At 45.3% G+C, this 19,408-nt stretch overlaps 1 protein-coding gene across 4 annotated transcripts in view; it reads right to left on the bottom strand.

Annotated features, from left to right (window-relative positions):
• Positions 1–212: 212 nt before the first annotated feature.
• CDC42EP5 (CDC42 effector protein 5) overlaps positions 213–19,408 on the bottom strand; it is an 89,176-nt gene continuing 69,980 nt past the window's right edge. For all 4 annotated transcript variants that reach the window (XM_086930258.1, XM_086930257.1, XM_086930256.1 and 1 more), the window contains exon 2: positions 213–3,612. In XM_086930258.1, coding sequence (XP_086786384.1) covers positions 2,682–3,599 — 918 coding nt within the window. In that variant the 5' untranslated portion in view covers positions 3,600–3,612 and the 3' untranslated portion in view covers positions 213–2,681. The remainder of the gene's footprint in view (positions 3,613–19,408) is intronic.

Here is a 19,408-nt window from a genome sequence, read left to right as displayed (position 1 = left end):
GCTCCTAAATTCAGATCTCTTCAGAGAATCATTCTACTGAAGGACTGAACAGTTTATGAAGAATGTCAGATGGGAGAAATCCCAGCATTTATGTCGATCCAACTAAATTTGCAAATGTACCACCATGCTACTGCCCTGAGTGCTAAGAGAGGTTTATAGCGGCGTACGTTTCTGTTGTAAGACTCCTACTTTCCAAGAAGACCAAAACACGATTTAAATGCAGAAATACAGCTTTATATTTATATACAAACACATAACACCTTATTCTAGTCGAAAATATACAATATGCTAGAATATTTATATATACATGCCCACGTGAAATTTGCAGTGTATAAATTAGACCAGGCCTTAAGTGGCGTTACCTCGAGCCAACTAGCATCTAGCAGGGGTTAAATATTGCCACCTGGTTGTGCTTTACCTTCCAAGACTGCGGTGCCTATTAAGCTGTTGGGAGTTACAGATACATGTACCTATTGGGTGGTGCCGAGGTGGGTACCCTTACACAGAACAATGCGGTGGGGGGTTTCGATGCTGCAGTGGGTGTTTGCAGTGTTGGCTTTTTTTTGTTCTTTGTTTTTGGGTTCTTGGTTCGCATAATGCACCCTGGCATTAATCCAGTGAGCTCAAGACTTGGGTTTCCATGGGGGAATTGTACTGTTGTCTGTATTGTTTTGTTACCAATTGTGTATGTGCTGAAAATGCCTGTAAAATAAGGTGCGGTGGAAGAGAAGGGGCAAAAAAGTAGCGAGTCACCCTTCGACTTGTTAACACTATTATGAGGGCACTGCTGGGAAAACTATGCACTTCTTCTAATTGCAGAGTTTGGGGCTTCAGAAAACGTCTGCACGTCACAAAGTTGCCTCGAAGGCCTGGTCACCCGAATCCCAGAAGCATCACCAAAAGACAGGCGATTAAAACAGTAAGCAATGTCAAAACACAGAACGTAACGTCCCTTGTTACAAAGAGCATATTTCCACAGTCCACTACAAGGACCAGGAGCGTATTTCCACAGTCACGCGCTCCTTCCACCAGCTGTGCTCGGAGTAATCGTCTCCTCCTGCCGACAGGTGTCAGGGCTGCTGATTGGCCCACGGATGGAAGGGCCGACTAGGCTCCCAATCCCGGCCGGGGACTTTGAAGCCGTGAAATGTCCCAGCCCCCCCCCCCCATCAGAAGCGTAGTGCGTATGCCTGTTCACTGGGCAGCCAATAGGATTGGGGGATCGTTACCTTTTACTGCTACAGAGATGCTGAGCTCCAGGAGCGCGCCCTCGCCTGGAGCACTGTTGGTGATTGCAACGGAGGAAGGACTAGCGACATTCGCGACAACTCGCTTTTTTTTTTTTAGATCAGTGAAGCTAACATTTACCAAAGTCTAGACAGAGTAAATGGTTTTATAAAATAGTGGTATCCACGCCACAAATCTCAAAGTATAATACTATCTCCGACTCCGAGTGACGTTGGAGGTGTGGAGCGAGGAGGCATACTAATGGCACTTTTTATACAAGAAACAACAAGCTAACTCTTCTAAAACATCACCGATCTATTCACCCGCTTCCAAAAATCGCGTTTCGTTTACCACTGCGACTAAAGTAGGCCAAGGGCGTTCCTACAGGGTCTCTCTGAGTCTATAGGGGCAGGAATGCCGTCCAGGGAAATTTCCACAAGACAGGAGCTCAGGACAGGAAAGTTCTGTTCGGCAACTTCAGGCAACAGCCGAGCAGAGGCCTCTTCCCCACCCACAGAAAGCAAAAAAAGCCAAAGTTTCCACAAAACATTTTTACATAATCTGTATATATTTCAAATGTATTTACTCACTGTATATTAACAATAATCATAATTTGAGTGCATGGCATGCATACCAGCAGGGATCACCTTGTGTGCTCCCCAAAATATGTAAGAAAATAAAAGGGAAAAAAAACTCTCGTTATTAACATAGTTATAAAAATATATAAAATATCTGGTGCATTCCACAGTCATTTTAGCTGATGTGACCAGGCTTCATATTCCATTTGGAAACACTGTCCATTCTCGAAAGAAGCAGCAACACATTTCTAGGTGCTCACTGGCTCATGTTGGTCATCTGGGGGTGATTTTAGGAGGCACCATTGAAATCTTCTATATGGTGGAATATTCACAAGGCCTATTCAGGCTTTGCCCGAAAGTCCCAGGGCTCACATCACCCGCAAAAATATTCTCCTCCCCTGCGTAAATTAACTACAGTTCTCTCTCTAGGCCTTAACAGGCTCTGAAGTTCAAATACCTCCTTTAGATTGGGGTGCATCCAATGGTGGGTGGAGGGAAGATCTCTGAAGAGGACTCATGACGGGCTAACTTTCTGGTGCTTTTCAAACTAGTTCTGCTGAGTTCAATTTCAGCCCACCTCCCTTTACTACCCAGGACTGGTAATCGAAGGTGCAGTCTAGAACAACTTCTCGCATGCCATCCAAACAGAATCCAAACTTTCTTTATCCCCACAAAATAGTTTTTTAAAATTTACATCTGTTTAAAGGAGTTCTCCGCACACACAGTTCAGCAGGTTTCGGAACCTTGCCTCCCTCCTGCCGACTGCCTCAGTCTCTCCATTATGATCCTTCTGGGACTTAGCGAGAGTGTGCTAAATGAGTAAAAAAAAAATTCACAGGAAGATGGCAGCATAGGAAGATGGTGATCTTCACAACCCTACAAGCCGATTTCATCATCAGAGTCATCATCAAATGTATAGCCTTGCCCAATCTCTTCATCATAATCTTCACCATGGCCACTGCCACTCCCGTCAACATGATCCCGCCCAGGGTCGTCTGTGATGCCCTCATACACAGAACGCTTCTCTTCCTCACTGTCCCCATCGTAGAAGGAGGGGTTTTTCTCTAGCGTCCCAGATGTCGAGCTGGCTGGAGAATCCAGGACTCTGTCAATAATCATTGGGGGTGTCAGACCATTCTGGACAGCTGGAGGTTCTGTGGTAGCACAAGGGGCAGGTGACAGCGTAGTGCCTTTTGAAGAATCAACATCTTCGTTGGTTAACTTGAAGCCAAAGTCATACTGGTTGTCAATGGTGCTCCAGCCTCCTACAGGGACGCCCTTGTCCATCACTCCAAGTACATCATCCAAGATAGATGGGCCCAGATCTAGATGAAAGGACAAGATGGACTCTGCGTGCTTCATGCCAGAGTCACTGCTTGGTGACAGCCAGTCTATGTGCTCCACCTCTCCCCTACTCGTATTCATGCTCCAGGCCTCAGAGGTGTCCCCTCTGGGTGACCCACAGTTGAATGGGCTAGAGGTCCAGCTCCCTGTCCCAGACTCAATCCCAGAGGACTGTGAGAGTTGGCTGAGAGAGCCTGCAGAGCCCACCTTAATATTGCCATCTGGGAAACTCCGATCCTCGGCAACCGGTCTTGGTGCCCCATTTTCCTTGGGTGAAGATGGAACCTCAGAATGTTGAGCAGGCCCGTGGTTGCTAAGGAAGGAGGTGTCACCAAACGCATCACCTCCTCTGCCAACATGCATGGTGTGTCTAAAGTCATTGAGAGGGGCACTGATCGTCGGGCGCTCAATGCGGGAACCCTTCTTTCCAGACTGCTTGAGGATCGGCATCTTGGCCCACAACCTGAAAGAGAAACATTCACATTAAGTACAATGAACTGGAACAATAATATCACATTCTTGTAGAGGGGAGCAATACGAATAAAAGCTAAGCAGTTCTGGCATGTCAGCTACTGGAGGCTTCATCCTGAAAGCCTTTACGGTCACATTCACAGATTCTTACCATAGTCTGTGCTAAATACCATTTATAGCCTGAAGGATTTTAGGCATAATACTAATACCAAAGCTCTGACGTGATTCAAAGCACATGAGTAACGCAATGATGGGGTAAGAGTTGGGCAGACAGGGATAAAAGGGATGCAGATTTAAGACCACCACTTAAAATGACAAGCACAAGCTCACCATAACCTGTTCTCTAGTTGAGGTGGCACCTAGATAGAACAATCATGATCACCTCGCAGTGTGCCCCTGTACCTTCTCCCACACACTGAACACCCTGCCAACAATACTTTAAAAATACTTTTTTTAATATAAAAGACTGGATGAGGGCAATTCGACAATCTCTTGCTCACAGCTTCTTCCCGCCTGTGAACCGAAGTGTGCACCCTCTCACCACACTAAGGACATTAAAAAGGTCTTTAATTCAGGTTAGTAATAATGGACTTGCTCAAGCGTCTTTGGAGGTGAACGTCTTCAGCAGTGAACATAAATGAAGAACTATTTAGAAAGGTGAAGGAAGCTGGGAGAATATGGGAAAAACATGCAGCTACAGAAAATTGAAAGTCCACTTTGCCCGGAATCCCAAATACGAGACGCAAATGACCGTGTGCAGCATGGATCATTGACGCAAATGTGTGGTAAACAGATACCTACAGTACTGTGGGCAAGCTGGTGGAGATACATTTTTCACATTTAAGCCAAATAAGTTAGGTTACTTCATACTGCAATGACAATTACTACAGTGTGTCAGGAGCCGGCTAAGTGAATGGTATTAGAGCTTGACATCTGTTCCTTCTGGTGGGTGGTAGCTGCGTGGGAAACGTGGATGAGAGACTGAGGCACCATAAAAAGGCACATAACCCACCCAAACAGAAAGAGCAAGTTTGGATCTTACAGGGAGAGCTCAGAGGTGAGCAATGGAAGACGGCATGCTTAACCAGTAGTCTTCAAACTGTGGGGCGTGAAGGGGTGTCAGCGGGTGCAAGGCTCGGGCAAAGAGGAGCATTTAGTCTATCCCTAAAGAAAGCACACAATCATCGCACTGAAAAAAAAAGGGAGGCTCTGCAATGGGCACTCAGAAATAGATTTGATCATTCATGTCCTGGCTGCGAGTAGATCAATGGAGGACCTTCAGATTACCACTGATGCCTCATTCCTTCAATTCCAAACAAGCATTGGCATAGCCAGCCAATGCAAGAGGTATTGGCTTTACCAATGTATTAGTCATGTTGTACACCAGCGTGGCTGTTGTTCAGAACAGCTAAAAGTTGGTGGGGTAAAAGAGAAAGGGGGTAAAAGAGAAAGGTGTGGACTGTTATGGAGTGTGGTAGAGAGTGTTTGAGTGGTGTAGAGTAGCAAGTATTGAGCAAAGTGGAGTGTCATGGTGTGGCATAGAGTGTTGTGGAGGGAGTAGAGTGTGGTAAAAGAGCATAGTGGAATGGTGTTGCAGAGTGGCATAGAGTGCTGTAGAGTGGGGTGGCACAAAGTGTAGTATTGTCAAGAGTGGAGCAGAGTTTAATGGAGTAGAGCATCAGAGTGGAGGTTCGCAGAGTGGCCTAGAGTGATGTGGCGTAAATACAGAGGTGCAGAGTAGATTGATGTAGAGTGCAGTTGCTACGAGTGGTGTGGAGTGGCATAGAATGGAGTGGTCCAGGGTAGAGTGGTGTAGAGGGCAATAGTGTGGTGTGCAATGATGCAGAATATATTAGAGTGGCATGGAGTGAAGCAGAGTGTAGTGGCATACAGTGAATTGGTGTGAAGTGCAGTAGAGTGCTGTAGTGTTGAATGATGTAAACTAAAGTGCAGTGGCATAGAGTGCGGTGGTGTAGAGTGGTAGAGAGAGCAGTTGTGCAGAGTAGAAATGAGTGGCGTAGAGTGCAGTGGCATAGAGCGAAGAGGCATAGAACGCAGTAGAGTGTCACAGTGTGCAATGACGGAATGTTGTAGAGTATAGTGGAGTAGAGTTCAGTGGAGTAGAATGCATTGGTTTTGAGTAAAGTGGTGTTGATTACCCTGGTGCTGAGTGTAGTGGTTTAGAGGAGAGTGTAGAGCTTAGAGGGCAGTCACAAAGAGCAGAATGGTGTACACTGGAGTGGTGTAGAAAGAATTGGATTTTAGTGAAGTGGTGCAGAGGGCACTGGCATAGAGTACAGTGATGCACAGTAAAATACAGTGGCGCAGAGTTCAGAGGCATAGAGTACATGGTTGTGGAGTTGTGCACAGTAGCGTTCAGTGGTGTAGAGTGCAGAGTGCAGAGTACATTAGAGTGATGTAGAGTGGATTGGCAGAGTGCACAGGCGTGGAGTGGTACAGAGTAGAGTGCACTAGCACAGAGAGCAGTGTTGCAGAGTAGAGTGGCACAGAGTGGAGTGGTGCATAGTAAGGTAGTGTGGTGTAGAGTGCACTGACATAGTATAGAGGGATAGGGTAACAGTAGAGTGTAGTGGTGCAGTGCAGGGTAGTCCAGAGGGAGTGAGATAAAGTAAAGTATGCATGGTGTGGTAGACTACAGCCATTACAGACAAAACATATTTAATTGAAAATTTACAGTTGCCCCGCCAGTTTACTGACAAAAGTATACAGCGCATACACAATGTGCGGAAATGCCATCACTTTAGTGTATCGATTTGTTTTCATCGCACTAAAAAAAATTTCTACCACACTTCAGAATTATCGAAACATGTTTTATTTGTTTGAAATACCTGCACAGTTCACTTCCAGACGTGTGCTAGGAAATAATTAACAATGTACAGCCTTCCTCAGCATACCCCCAATAGTCAGCATTACTCTCGCGTAAAACCTTTCACTTTAAAGTCAGCGAAAGAAAAGTAAAAACCAACCCCCCTCCCTTACAAGACAGCCTGACATTTGACCTCTGTCTTTTAATGCACAGCAAATGGGACACAATTAGAACTAGATTTAAAGGCCTGTTTACAGAAATCGAGCACTGGTGGAATACAGTAAAAAGGGTCCAACTCAAGCTGGATAGTTTAAAGAAAACAAGCATTTGCAATGCAACAGGTCTTGCATTTTCGAATTTTTTACCCATTGGTATTCCAAATGACAATTCTTTTTATGTATGTGCACTTTGTACATAGTGGTTGCTTGCAGGTTTTCAAAAACACAGAAATAAAAGGCATTGTCATTTACAATGCCAATACCTCAAAATCTCTTAAATGACCTATTGCATTGCAAATGGTTATGTCTGCACGGTATCTTGGGCAGCAAGACGGGAAGCAGGAATCGAGTGGAGGGAGGGGCTGTGGAGCAGGGAGGACACGGTGTTCATGAACACCCGGCTCTGCTTTCAGTACATGTGATGAGAAGAGACCATCACAATGTTTTTTAGGTCGAGCCATGGCAGCGTATGCGCTGCTCTGCCAGGCATGCTGTAATGTATTGACTTGAAGCCCCACCCACTCTCCAGCTATATTTGTCATTGGCTTGTGTCATTGTCCTTCATAAAAGTTGGCTTCTGATTCATTAATAGCTTTATTAATCCCTCATTAGTACCGCTTTATCTTAGTTTGCAACCTTCCACGAGGACAAGTCCTTGTACTTCGGTTGTTACACGGTACGTGTAAGAACTATTTTCTATAATGAGTTTCTACTACTGCAGGCACAGCATGCTTTTCCTGCAACATTCAGTGCACCATGAGCCCTCAAATTCTTTTTTTTGGTAAAAGCACCCCATACCGCGCTTTCACTTTAATAGCAACCGTGGACCTTTCTTTAGACACAGCTTGTCTAAAGGAAGGGGGGTGGCCTCAACGTCTAAGCGCAGATTAGGGCGTTTGGAAACAAGAAGCATTTGCAATGCAATAGGTCTTGCATTTTAGAAACTTTGACCTATTAGTATTTTAAATGATAATGCCTTTTAATATTGCAGGTTTTTTAAACACATAAATAAAAGACATTGTCATTTACAATGTCATTTAACTCAAAATCTTGCAATTACGAGACCTATTGCACAGCAAATGCTTGTACTCAGCGAATAGAATCAGAGCACAGACAGCACTGGGGAGGGGCAAATGGAGCAAAGAGGCGTGGGAGAGATATTAGCTGTAGAAACAGAGGAGCAAGCATTGTCAAAGTCAGCAGGTCAAGCAGGCACCTTCTAAAATGTTTACGCATGGCGCCTAACTTGCTGTTAATGCTCAAAGTTTAGTTTGGCACCAGGTGGAGGAGGCGATGAGTAACAGTCAGCAGAGTGGAAAAGCGGGTGCTGTGCTGCAACCTAAAGCCAGTGTTAAAAAAAAAAAAAAAAAAAAAGCAGACAAGCAGCTCGGTTTAAATAAAAGTTGGGTCATTGTTTATTTAGTTTCCCAGTAAGCCATAATTGATTACATGCGGCATTGCAAAATGTAATTTTAAAAAACACTAACTAATAGTAATGGACAATAGTACAAGTATAAAAGCGGGCGCCTGCTAAAATAGAGCTAATTGAAAAGATGGGCGGAAAATGGGCGGAGCTTCAAGTTCATACCTGAATACAGCATGCCTCACAGAGCAGCGCATGCGCTGCCCAGGCTCGACTGAAAAATAGAGCCAGCAAATAGGAGTTACAAACCACAAAACCAATGGTAAGCAATGGGTGGAATGCATCCACTGTTAGGCTTTCCAAATGTCCCTAAAATTTTGTTAGGCTTCGGCCTAAAAAAAGGACTATTCTTTTAAAATGCACTTTTTCTTCCAACTCGCAGCTTAAAGAGGCACTCTGGTGAAAAGAAAGACAATTAGCTCACTTCACTCAATCCTACATCACCAAACTATCATCACAAGAAGGGATTCAAGAAATACTCTTTGATTAGGTCTGATTGGGTTTCAGGGCATATTCTGGAATCATTTACAGGAAGGCCCTTTCAAAGGCAGCCCCGCCATACATCTAAGAGGGACCACTTGCATTATGCAAGTTTTGGGCGGCCCGGATTATCAAATAATTATGGAGTCACAGCATTTGCCACAAAATTTGACAGGCAGGTGTCATATTTGTCAAAAAATGTGATTTCGGAGCCATGGATGAAAATACTTCCGCGAGAGAACGTGTTGCTAAAACGATTTGTTTGCTTCCGAATTTCGATAGCTTTAATGCATAACATAGATAACCCTTGCTGCTTAATCTTACTAGTCATGGTAATCGCCGACAATGGTGAAGTTTCTGAAGAGTTATTCGGGGGTTGTGTCATTATGATTAACCACATGGCTGCTGGGCGTTTTCCCCCCCTGTGCTGGAAAATGCCATTTTAGTGGCACCATGACGAGCTCAGCTCGTCATCAGCACACGACACCTTTTGGTGATGACGAGCTGAGCTCGTCATCAGCATCGAAAGGGTTAAACCTAGGTTTGAGGGAGAACGATGCAATATTCTCCATATTTCATGATTCCATGTTAAGTATCAGTTTTTTTATGTCTGTATAATAAAAGCATCCAAACATGTCCAGTGTTAAATAGAACGGCACTTTAGCAGGTTAATTAAAAATACTGTTTTACATCCGAGTTGTTCGAAAGGACACCCACGATAACCATTTGTTACTGGTATTCTCGTTAGGAGTCATGGCTGGTCCTTCTCAAGTGCCAACTAACCTTTCTGAGAAGTTGGTTGTAGGGGGCACAGAGCGTGATAGTCCTACCCGTCGAAAGGACCCCCAAGAGAACATATTGGCATCTCTGGGTTCAGGTGACATTCACAAACAATGGCAAACTGAACCATATAATGCAGTTACCCATTATGCATAGGCTAGCTCACATATAGTATTTACCAATACACGGTCTGCAAAGGCGGAGGTCTCCCCTTCATGGGCTCGCACAGCTGCGCCAGATATATATATATATCAGAAGAAACATTACACCCACTACCAAGCCAAGACTATTGGCTTTGTCAATTGTTGTAAATTGCGTAAGATAAACCGCAATAACTAGGACTTTGTTGTATATAATATATTGAAAAGGATTCCGTTCCTTTGGGTGGGAGGTTGTGGCGTAGGCTGGAGCCAACTTTGGAGCTGAGAAAGCAGGATCGAGCCTCCCGTCGGCTCAATCAACATCCTGTGATTCAAAACATTGTATAATGTAACTGGTGCGGATGTTTGCTACGAGTTTCCATTATATAAAACTGAAAAAAATTCTCTTTGAAATTACACCAAAAGCAGTGATGGGTAGTACTATTTCAGATTTAAGCTTTTTTCCCACCCGAAGGTAAAAATGGAGATCCCGGTAGGGACCCGTCTCGGCACCTGCACCTGATTTTAAAAACTGCTGGTGCCAAGCACCAGTAGGACCCGGCCCATTTTAAAGCCCTAGTAGTACCGTTGCTCTTCCCTCAATCATGCCCGTCTGTCGGAAGCGGTCAAGCTTGGAACGTGACTACCTTCAGCAATCAGTCGGTCTTTCGAGAAAACGCCTTATCCGGTCATCATGGGCCACGCGAATTGTGCAGCCCGATGCAAGCCGAACCAGGTCAGAACTATGTTCCCATTGTTTAGAGACTGCTGAGCGCGGACGGCACTATAAGCGGAAAGCGAGATAAAAAAAAAGAAGAAAAAAAAAATCAAAAAATCGGGAGAATGTATTTCTCCCATTGACTTTTATTGAAGACGAGGCAATTTCAGGAGGGAGATTGCCGATGTTTGAAGCCAAAATGGTTTTATTTTGACTGTCTCCAGTCTGAATAGAGTCTATTGGCATACACGCGTCGAGGTAATGCAAATCTGAAACACTGTGGCCCAGGCATATGCTGCACCTGCTTAAAGTGTTAGACCACAACCTCCAACCCAAAATGAGGCGAGGCAGTGCGTGGGCTCGAAGACTGCCTGTCCGGTCACGTCTTATCAACTGCTGAACACAGCCCGGGTGCATGCCAAAGTCCGACTCCACCACCAGACCATCCCCGCCCCCTCTCGGAACACGCCCCTCCTGCCACTCGAGCTACAGTAGAGAAAACAGCGGCCCTGTCTCAACATGCCAGTCGCAAAATCACGCTGCACGAATAAGGATACAAAATGTGCAAAACAGGAGTATCTGAGAACGGGCAGGTGCCTATTACCCAAATGCAGCCATACTGTTGACGAGTGGCCTGGCATTTATCCAGCATCCAGAAAGCCTCAGAGCGTTGTCTGTGTAACAAAGAACCAAAGTCCAGAACTGTGGCTCACCTGTTGTCGCAGTGCCAGATTCTCACTGAGGTGAACTAATGCACCTCAATCTTATTCGAACCAGTGCCCTGGTGAGGCGAAACAAGCTTTATCGGCAAACGTTGGTCTCGACGCCTAGAACACCAAGATATTCTAGTACTGCTCTCACATGTTACCTCAATTCCCTCCTGCAGCCCCTACTATTTCTGTAAACAGGGCTCCCAATTTTATGGCATGTATATGGTTAAGATTTCCGTCTGCATTAAAACATTTATTTTGTGGACATCTTATTGGTATTTAGCCATATTTATTTTGTGTTTTCTGAATCGAAAAATGTGTAAGTTGTATATGTCCACATTTAACTAAAAAATATGCACACAGCAACTCACAACACACCTGGAGCAGAACCAGCTACTCAGTGTCCCCCCAATCTTGTTTCTACAGCAACCACAGCACCAAGACTGCCCTAATCATAGCCACCGACAACATCCGAACACTCCTCCGAGGAGAAACAGCAACTCTTATCCTCCTGGGCCTCTCAGCAGCCTTCAACACCACAGCCCACAACACGCGGATTGAAAGACTCCACCACATCGGTATCCAAGGGGGGCGAGCTCAGATGAACCACCTCCTCCTTCATCGGAAGGGCATAGAACCTACCACCTCCGAACCCAAGGATGTCGTCTGCACAGTTGCCCAGGGCTCATCCCTCCTCTCTTCAATGCATACATGATCCCACTGGCCTGCATAGTCAGAGCACACAGACTCAACATAATATTGTATGCAGATGACACCCAAGTCATCCTCTAACTCACCAATGACCCTACAACTGATAACAAGCTCACCATTAAATCACAGATAAACACAGTCTCCTTCCTCCACACGTTTCCTCACTCTACGCATGCTACGGAAGATCTTCAAGCGGCTACCCCTTTACACGAGAAGCACGGTGACACAAGCCGACTGGATTATGATAACTCAATTGAGAAATTCCTGCACACCTCCTACAGAGACTTTAAAACCATACAGAACACCACACCCACATTCATCCACGACCTTCCTAGAACCCACATCACATCCCACACTAGGAAACTATTGGCTTCCTGTACAAAAGAGATGCCAATTCAAGATGCTGACCCACATAACCAAGGGCCCCCGCCTGCATGAACCACTGCCTGAACTTCCACCAACCGCCGAAAATACTACACTCCACCTCCTTTATCACTTGCCCACATTCCCTACATCCACTAAAGCAGAAGAGGGCAACGCTCCTACAGCACAGAAAAGACCTGGAACAGCCAACCCTCCTCCTGAGCAGCTCCGGACCATGACCTCACTCCTAGAGTACCGAAGGACCCTCAAGACCTAGCTGTTAGAATGAACCATCTGGGACCTGCAGGCACCTGGGCACCCTACTGGGTGGTTAGCAGCGGTATAAAAATCCTGATTGATTGGTTTATACTCTGGCTATTTAATGGGAAACCTGACATGCATCAAATATAATAAAATACATCTCTTTAAAATACTAGCATTATACAACAAATATAGCAAGATATGCATAGATTTAAGGAAATATCAAACAGTTTTTTTTCTGTTCAACTCCCTACGCTGGCAATCTGCTTAATTCATCAATGACGGCACCGAGAGTTGCTCAAAAGAGGACACTAAGAAATAATCACTAGGATCCCCGGGGAATCTTCAACCTAGCCTCTTTCCTTCAACAGAAATAGTACCTTCTTGATTTAGTGAATGCATTTTAGGAACTTAGGTACTGGACATTCATTAACCCCCCCCCCCCACCCCTTGTGTATCTGAATAAATGATGCAGCAAGAAAAAGCAGATTAAGCAGGCCCAATGCAGTACATTTTGGGAACACGTTTCTTTCGTTTGTCGTTTTCACGTGTTAAGACTGCCTGGACAAAGATTTAAACCGATTAGTACCAGTTTAAAACCCTAGCAGAGCAATAAGTAACTGAAAGGTGACCAGTCATCTTTTGCAAAGGGCCTTCCAATCACCCAATGTCAGCATGTGTATGAGCGTTACTTGCAGTGGACTCATTTGAGCTAGCAACATTTTTGGTCGTAAAATATACTAATTATACAGGAGACTGGTTGTGTGGAAAGTGAATAGTTATGCGGGAAACAAGCTTTATCGGCAAACGTTGGTCTCGACGCCTAGAACACCAAGATATTCTAGTACTGCTCTCACATGTTACCTCAATTCCCTCCTGCAGCCCCTACTATTTCTGTAAACAGGGCTCCCAATTTTATGGCATGTATATGGTTAAGATTTCCGTCTGCATTAAAACATTTATTTTGTGGACATCTTATTGGTATTTAGCCATATTTATTTTGTGTTTTCTGAATCGAAAAATGTGTAAGTTGTATATGTCCACATTTAACTAAAAAATATGCACACAGCAACTCACAACACACCTGGAGCAGAACCAGCTACTCAGTGTCCCCCCAATCTTGTTTCTACAGCAACCACAGCACCAAGACTGCCCTAATCATAGCCACCGACAACATCCGAACACTCCTCCGAGGAGAAACAGCAACTCTTATCCTCCTGGGCCTCTCAGCAGCCTTCAACACCACAGCCCACAACACGCGGATTGAAAGACTCCACCACATCGGTATCCAAGGGGGGCGAGCTCAGATGAACCACCTCCTCCTTCATCGGAAGGGCATAGAACCTACCACCTCCGAACCCAAGGATGTCGTCTGCACAGTTGCCCAGGGCTCATCCCTCCTCTCTTCAATGCATACATGATCCCACTGGCCTGCATAGTCAGAGCACACAGACTCAACATAATATTGTATGCAGATGACACCCAAGTCATCCTCTAACTCACCAATGACCCTACAACTGATAACAAGCTCACCATTAAATCACAGATAAACACAGTCTCCTTCCTCCACACGTTTCCTCACTCTACGCATGCTACGGAAGATCTTCAAGCGGCTACCCCTTTACACGAGAAGCACGGTGACACAAGCCGACTGGATTATGATAACTCAATTGAGAAATTCCTGCACACCTCCTACAGAGACTTTAAAACCATACAGAACACCACACCCACATTCATCCACGACCTTCCTAGAACCCACATCACATCCCACACTAGGAAACTATTGGCTTCCTGTACAAAAGAGATGCCAATTCAAGATGCTGACCCACATAACCAAGGGCCCCCGCCTGCATGAACCACTGCCTGAACTTCCACCAACCGCCGAAAATACTACACTCCACCTCCTTTATCACTTGCCCACATTCCCTACATCCACTAAAGCAGAAGAGGGCAACGCTCCTACAGCACAGAAAAGACCTGGAACAGCCAACCCTCCTCCTGAGCAGCTCCGGACCATGACCTCACTCCTAGAGTACCGAAGGACCCTCAAGACCTAGCTGTTAGAATGAACCATCTGGGACCTGCAGGCACCTGGGCACCCTACTGGGTGGTTAGCAGCGGTATAAAAATCCTGATTGATTGGTTTATACTCTGGCTATTTAATGGGAAACCTGACATGCATCAAATATAATAAAATACATCTCTTTAAAATACTAGCATTATACAACAAATATAGCAAGATATGCATAGATTTAAGGAAATATCAAACAGTTTTTTTTCTGTTCAACTCCCTACGCTGGCAATCTGCTTAATTCATCAATGACGGCACCGAGAGTTGCTCAAAAGAGGACACTAAGAAATAATCACTAGGATCCCCGGGGAATCTTCAACCTAGCCTCTTTCCTTCAACAGAAATAGTACCTTCTTGATTTAGTGAATGCATTTTAGGAACTTAGGTACTGGACATTCATTAACCCCCCCCCCCCCACCCCTTGTGTATCTGAATAAATGATGCAGCAAGAAAAAGCAGATTAAGCAGGCCCAATGCAGTACATTTTGGGAACACGTTTCTTTCGTTTGTCGTTTTCACGTGTTAAGACTGCCTGGACAAAGATTTAAACCGATTAGTACCAGTTTAAAACCCTAGCAGAGCAATAAGTAACTGAAAGGTGACCAGTCATCTTTTGCAAAGGGCCTTCCAATCACCCAATGTCAGCATGTGTATGAGCGTTACTTGCAGTGGACTCATTTGAGCTAGCAACATTTTTGGTCGTAAAATATACTAATTATACAGGAGACTGGTTGTGTGGAAAGTGAATAGTTATGCGGGAAACAAGCTTTATCGGCAAACGTTGGTCTCGACGCCTAGAACACCAAGATATTCTAGTACTGCTCTCACATGTTACCTCAATTCCCTCCTGCAGCCCCTACTATTTCTGTAAACAGGGCTCCCAATTTTATGGCATGTATATGGTTAAGATTTCCGTCTGCATTAAAACATTTATTTTGTGGACATCTTATTGGTATTTAGCCATATTTATTTTGTGTTTTCTGAATCGAAAAATGTGTAAGTTGTATATGTCCACATTTAACTAAAAAATATGCACACAGCAACTCACAACACACCTGGAGCAGAACCAGCTACTCAGTGTCCCCCCAATCTTGTTTCTACAGCAACCACAGCACCAAGACTGCCCTAATCATAGCCACCGACAACATCCGAACACTCCTCCGAGGAGAAACAGCAACTCTTATCCTCCTGGGCCTCTCAGCAGCCTTCAACACCACAGCCCACAACACGCGGATTGAAAGACTCCACCACATCGGTATCCAAGGGGGGCGAGCTCAGATGAACCACCTCCTCCTTCATCGGTAGGGCATAGAACCTACCACCTCCGAACCCAAGGATGTCGTCTGCACAGTTGCCCAGGGCTCATCCCTCCTCTCTTCAATGCATACATGATCCCACTGGCCTGCATAGTCAGAGCACACAGACTCAACATAATATTGTATGCAGATGACACCCAAGTCATCCTCTAACTCACCAATGACCCTACAACTGATAACAAGCTCACCATTAAATCACAGATAAACACAGTCTCCTTCCTCCACACGTTTCCTCACTCTACGCATGCTACGGAAGATCTTCAAGCGGCTACCCCTTTACACGAGAAGCACGGTGACACAAGCCGACTGGATTATGATAACTCAATTGAGAAATTCCTGCACACCTCCTACAGAGACTTTAAAACCATACAGAACACCACACCCACATTCATCCACGACCTTCCTAGAACCCACATCACATCCCACACTAGGAAACTATTGGCTTCCTGTACAAAAGAGATGCCAATTCAAGATGCTGACCCACATAACCAAGGGCCCCCGCCTGCATGAACCACTGCCTGAACTTCCACCAACCGCCGAAAATACTACACTCCACCTCCTTTATCACTTGCCCACATTCCCTACATCCACTAAAGCAGAAGAGGGCAACGCTCCTACAGCACAGAAAAGACCTGGAACAGCCAACCCTCCTCCTGAGCAGCTCCGGACCATGACCTCACTCCTAGAGTACCGAAGGACCCTCAAGACCTAGCTGTTAGAATGAACCATCTGGGACCTGCAGGCACCTGGGCACCCTACTGGGTGGTTAGCAGCGGTATAAAAATCCTGATTGATTGGTTTATACTCTGGCTATTTAATGGGAAACCTGACATGCATCAAATATAATAAAATACATCTCTTTAAAATACTAGCATTATACAACAAATATAGCAAGATATGCATAGATTTAAGGAAATATCAAACAGTTTTTTTTCTGTTCAACTCCCTACGCTGGCAATCTGCTTAATTCATCAATGACGGCACCGAGAGTTGCTCAAAAGAGGACACTAAGAAATAATCACTAGGATCCCCGGGGAATCTTCAACCTAGCCTCTTTCCTTCAACAGAAATAGTACCTTCTTGATTTAGTGAATGCATTTTAGGAACTTAGGTACTGGACATTCATTAACCCCCCCCCCCCCACCCCTTGTGTATCTGAATAAATGATGCAGCAAGAAAAAGCAGATTAAGCAGGCCCAATGCAGTACATTTTGGGAACACGTTTCTTTCGTTTGTCGTTTTCACGTGTTAAGACTGCCTGGACAAAGATTTAAACCGATTAGTACCAGTTTAAAACCCTAGCAGAGCAATAAGTAACTGAAAGGTGACCAGTCATCTTTTGCAAAGGGCCTTCCAATCACCCAATGTCAGCATGTGTATGAGCGTTACTTGCAGTGGACTCATTTGAGCTAGCAACATTTTTGGTCGTAAAATATACTAATTATACAGGAGACTGGTTGTGTGGAAAGTGAATAGTTATGCGGGAAACACCGCAGCATCTCACTATTCCACCGTCCCTGCTCTTGGTATTCTACTACTAAGACCCATGCATTACTATGCCAAGGAAGCTGTCTTGAATCGAGTGTCCAGTGTTCTTGTACCTTGTTACTTTGCTTTGTAAAGCTTTTCAACAGAACCCCCCAGCAAACCACTATAGTATAAACTCGAATCAGAAGATTAGCAAGGGTGCCACGTGCATTAATGCAATATATGGGCCCAATCGCCCTGTTTGGAAGTGGAAAATAAAACCGCTTTCGCTGTAGTGCAGAGAGCCCCTGGCTCCCCAGCGTCGCTGCATCTGCCGTGCCATTGACAGCCAAGCCCCTGGTGGCAAGTTCTTGGAAAAGCTGGTAGTACTGGGGAACAGCCAAATGCACTGGGCCGCAGCATACTTTAGGCGCAGAGGACTGTCTGGAAATGTCTCCTTGGAGGGCGGACTGGTGCCATCCACCTCTGCTACAAGAGGCGGGGCCTCCCACTGCCGACTTACCCCAAAGCTATAGGTGACTCAGCCAGTCAGCCGCTGCTGGAATGCTCTCCATATCGCGGTTTTTGTTCTCGTGCATGACTATCTCCGCGTGGAATCCGCCGGTGAGAAAACAGGCCAGGGCAGGCCACGTGGAACTCTGCGCAAGTCCAGAATGTTCCACCAGCATTAGGCTGAGTAGAGGCGGGTGTTTGCACCTTTCTTGCATTCAAGTGCTAAATACCGTGCCATCTTGGGCAAATCTCCGCATCATAGCTGCACATGGGGTGGTAAAAGAGTTCTATTGGTGGGATTGGTTTCTCGTTAGCCTCCACTTTTCTAGCGCCAAGCGACCCTTTTAATGTGTGTGCTGCACTTAAAATGCAATTTAAAATACACTGCTTAATTAAAGGCCACCTACACATGACAAATCAGATTCAAATTCATAATGCAAAAATAAGTCACAAACGCGAAGCAAGAACTTCCAGGTAGACACCACGCAAATAACCAGAAGAACGTGCTCCTTTGAAATACTCAATGTGCCTAGTGAACAACGTGACGCAGCAACATACTAAACCTGTGCATTGTTTAGAACTAAGGAGCAAAAGTAAATCTAGAAACCCGCCTCTCCTCACCTGTCGTAATGAAAGAGATACTATGCGGCCAACTGAAGCACTCTTTGTTTATAAAAATATATATGGCTCCTGTTTGACGCACAGCCCATATGTATCTAGTCAACAGTCTGGCAGGTACACTTGGAGTAACTAGCAATTTTTTGCTGGCGACGTCAGCAGTGAAATAGCTCGGAACCTTGCCAGTCTCGGCTGAAGTGCCCCAGGGGGTTTGAAGGTATTTCAAGGTGCTCCGTGGTGCCTGAGAGACTGTCCTTACACAGGCTTTGAAGGCATCAGTTTTACGTTCGCATCGCGGGGGGGGGGGGGGGGGGGGGGGGGGTGGGGGGGGGACTTAGTAGGAGGCCTAGTGTCCGACGAGAACTTCAGCAATAAGTGGCTTGAATCCATTCCCCCTTTTGTTCCAAAGGACAGGGGGAATGCACACATAAATGATAATGTGACTTACCTGTCTGTAGCCACTGATCATAAGATTACAGTTTGTCGTATGGAGCACACAGGCTCCAAACAGAGGACTGGCGAATGAAGCGTGAAGCCCATGTGCCATGTGCAGGCGTGGGGGCAGGTATGTAACCTGCACTCGATGGGCCAAAGTTATGCAAACCAATACCACACCAAGAGGGCTCTGCTGTAGTGCAACACCATAATGTCCGTTTACCACCCCCTTCTCCTGCTCATACCTTGCATTAAATGCAATGAACACGGACTGTGGCGGATCCCCATTAGGGCTTCAAGCTGTTAGGCTTGAGACCTAAGACCTAAGGTCAGGGCCACCGGAATTATGCAGCAGGGAAGAAGCCAAATATACAGCTGGCTGACTAAATTCTGAGACAAGAAAAGCCAAATTATTCGTCATTTTTTTATTTAAAAAATATTTTTCTTAATATGTTATTGTAAATTATTCATACTCAGTACAAAATTCAGCATACCCAGTAAAACACAGTGCCAAACATGCAAACAATGCCACATTAGTATACAATTGACGTGCTTTTCGCATAACCTTGCAAGGATAGAATAGGGGTAATTGCCCCAGTTCCACTTCTGCGCGACTTCTCCAGACATTCCTCGTTTACGTAGCAAGAATCTAAACATCTGACTCTTCCGATCCGTCAATCAATCCACCCATTTGCTCTCGCCTAACATGCCCGAAGAAAGTCCCATCCATCCCTGGC

This window comes from Lissotriton vulgaris, chromosome 7 (assembly GCF_964263255.1).
Source record: "Lissotriton vulgaris chromosome 7, aLisVul1.2, whole genome shotgun sequence".
NCBI classification, from domain to species: Eukaryota; Metazoa; Chordata; class Amphibia; order Caudata; family Salamandridae; genus Lissotriton; species Lissotriton vulgaris.
The sequence above is the reverse complement of the archived record's forward strand: the minus strand, read 5'-3'. Positions and strand labels throughout refer to the sequence as shown.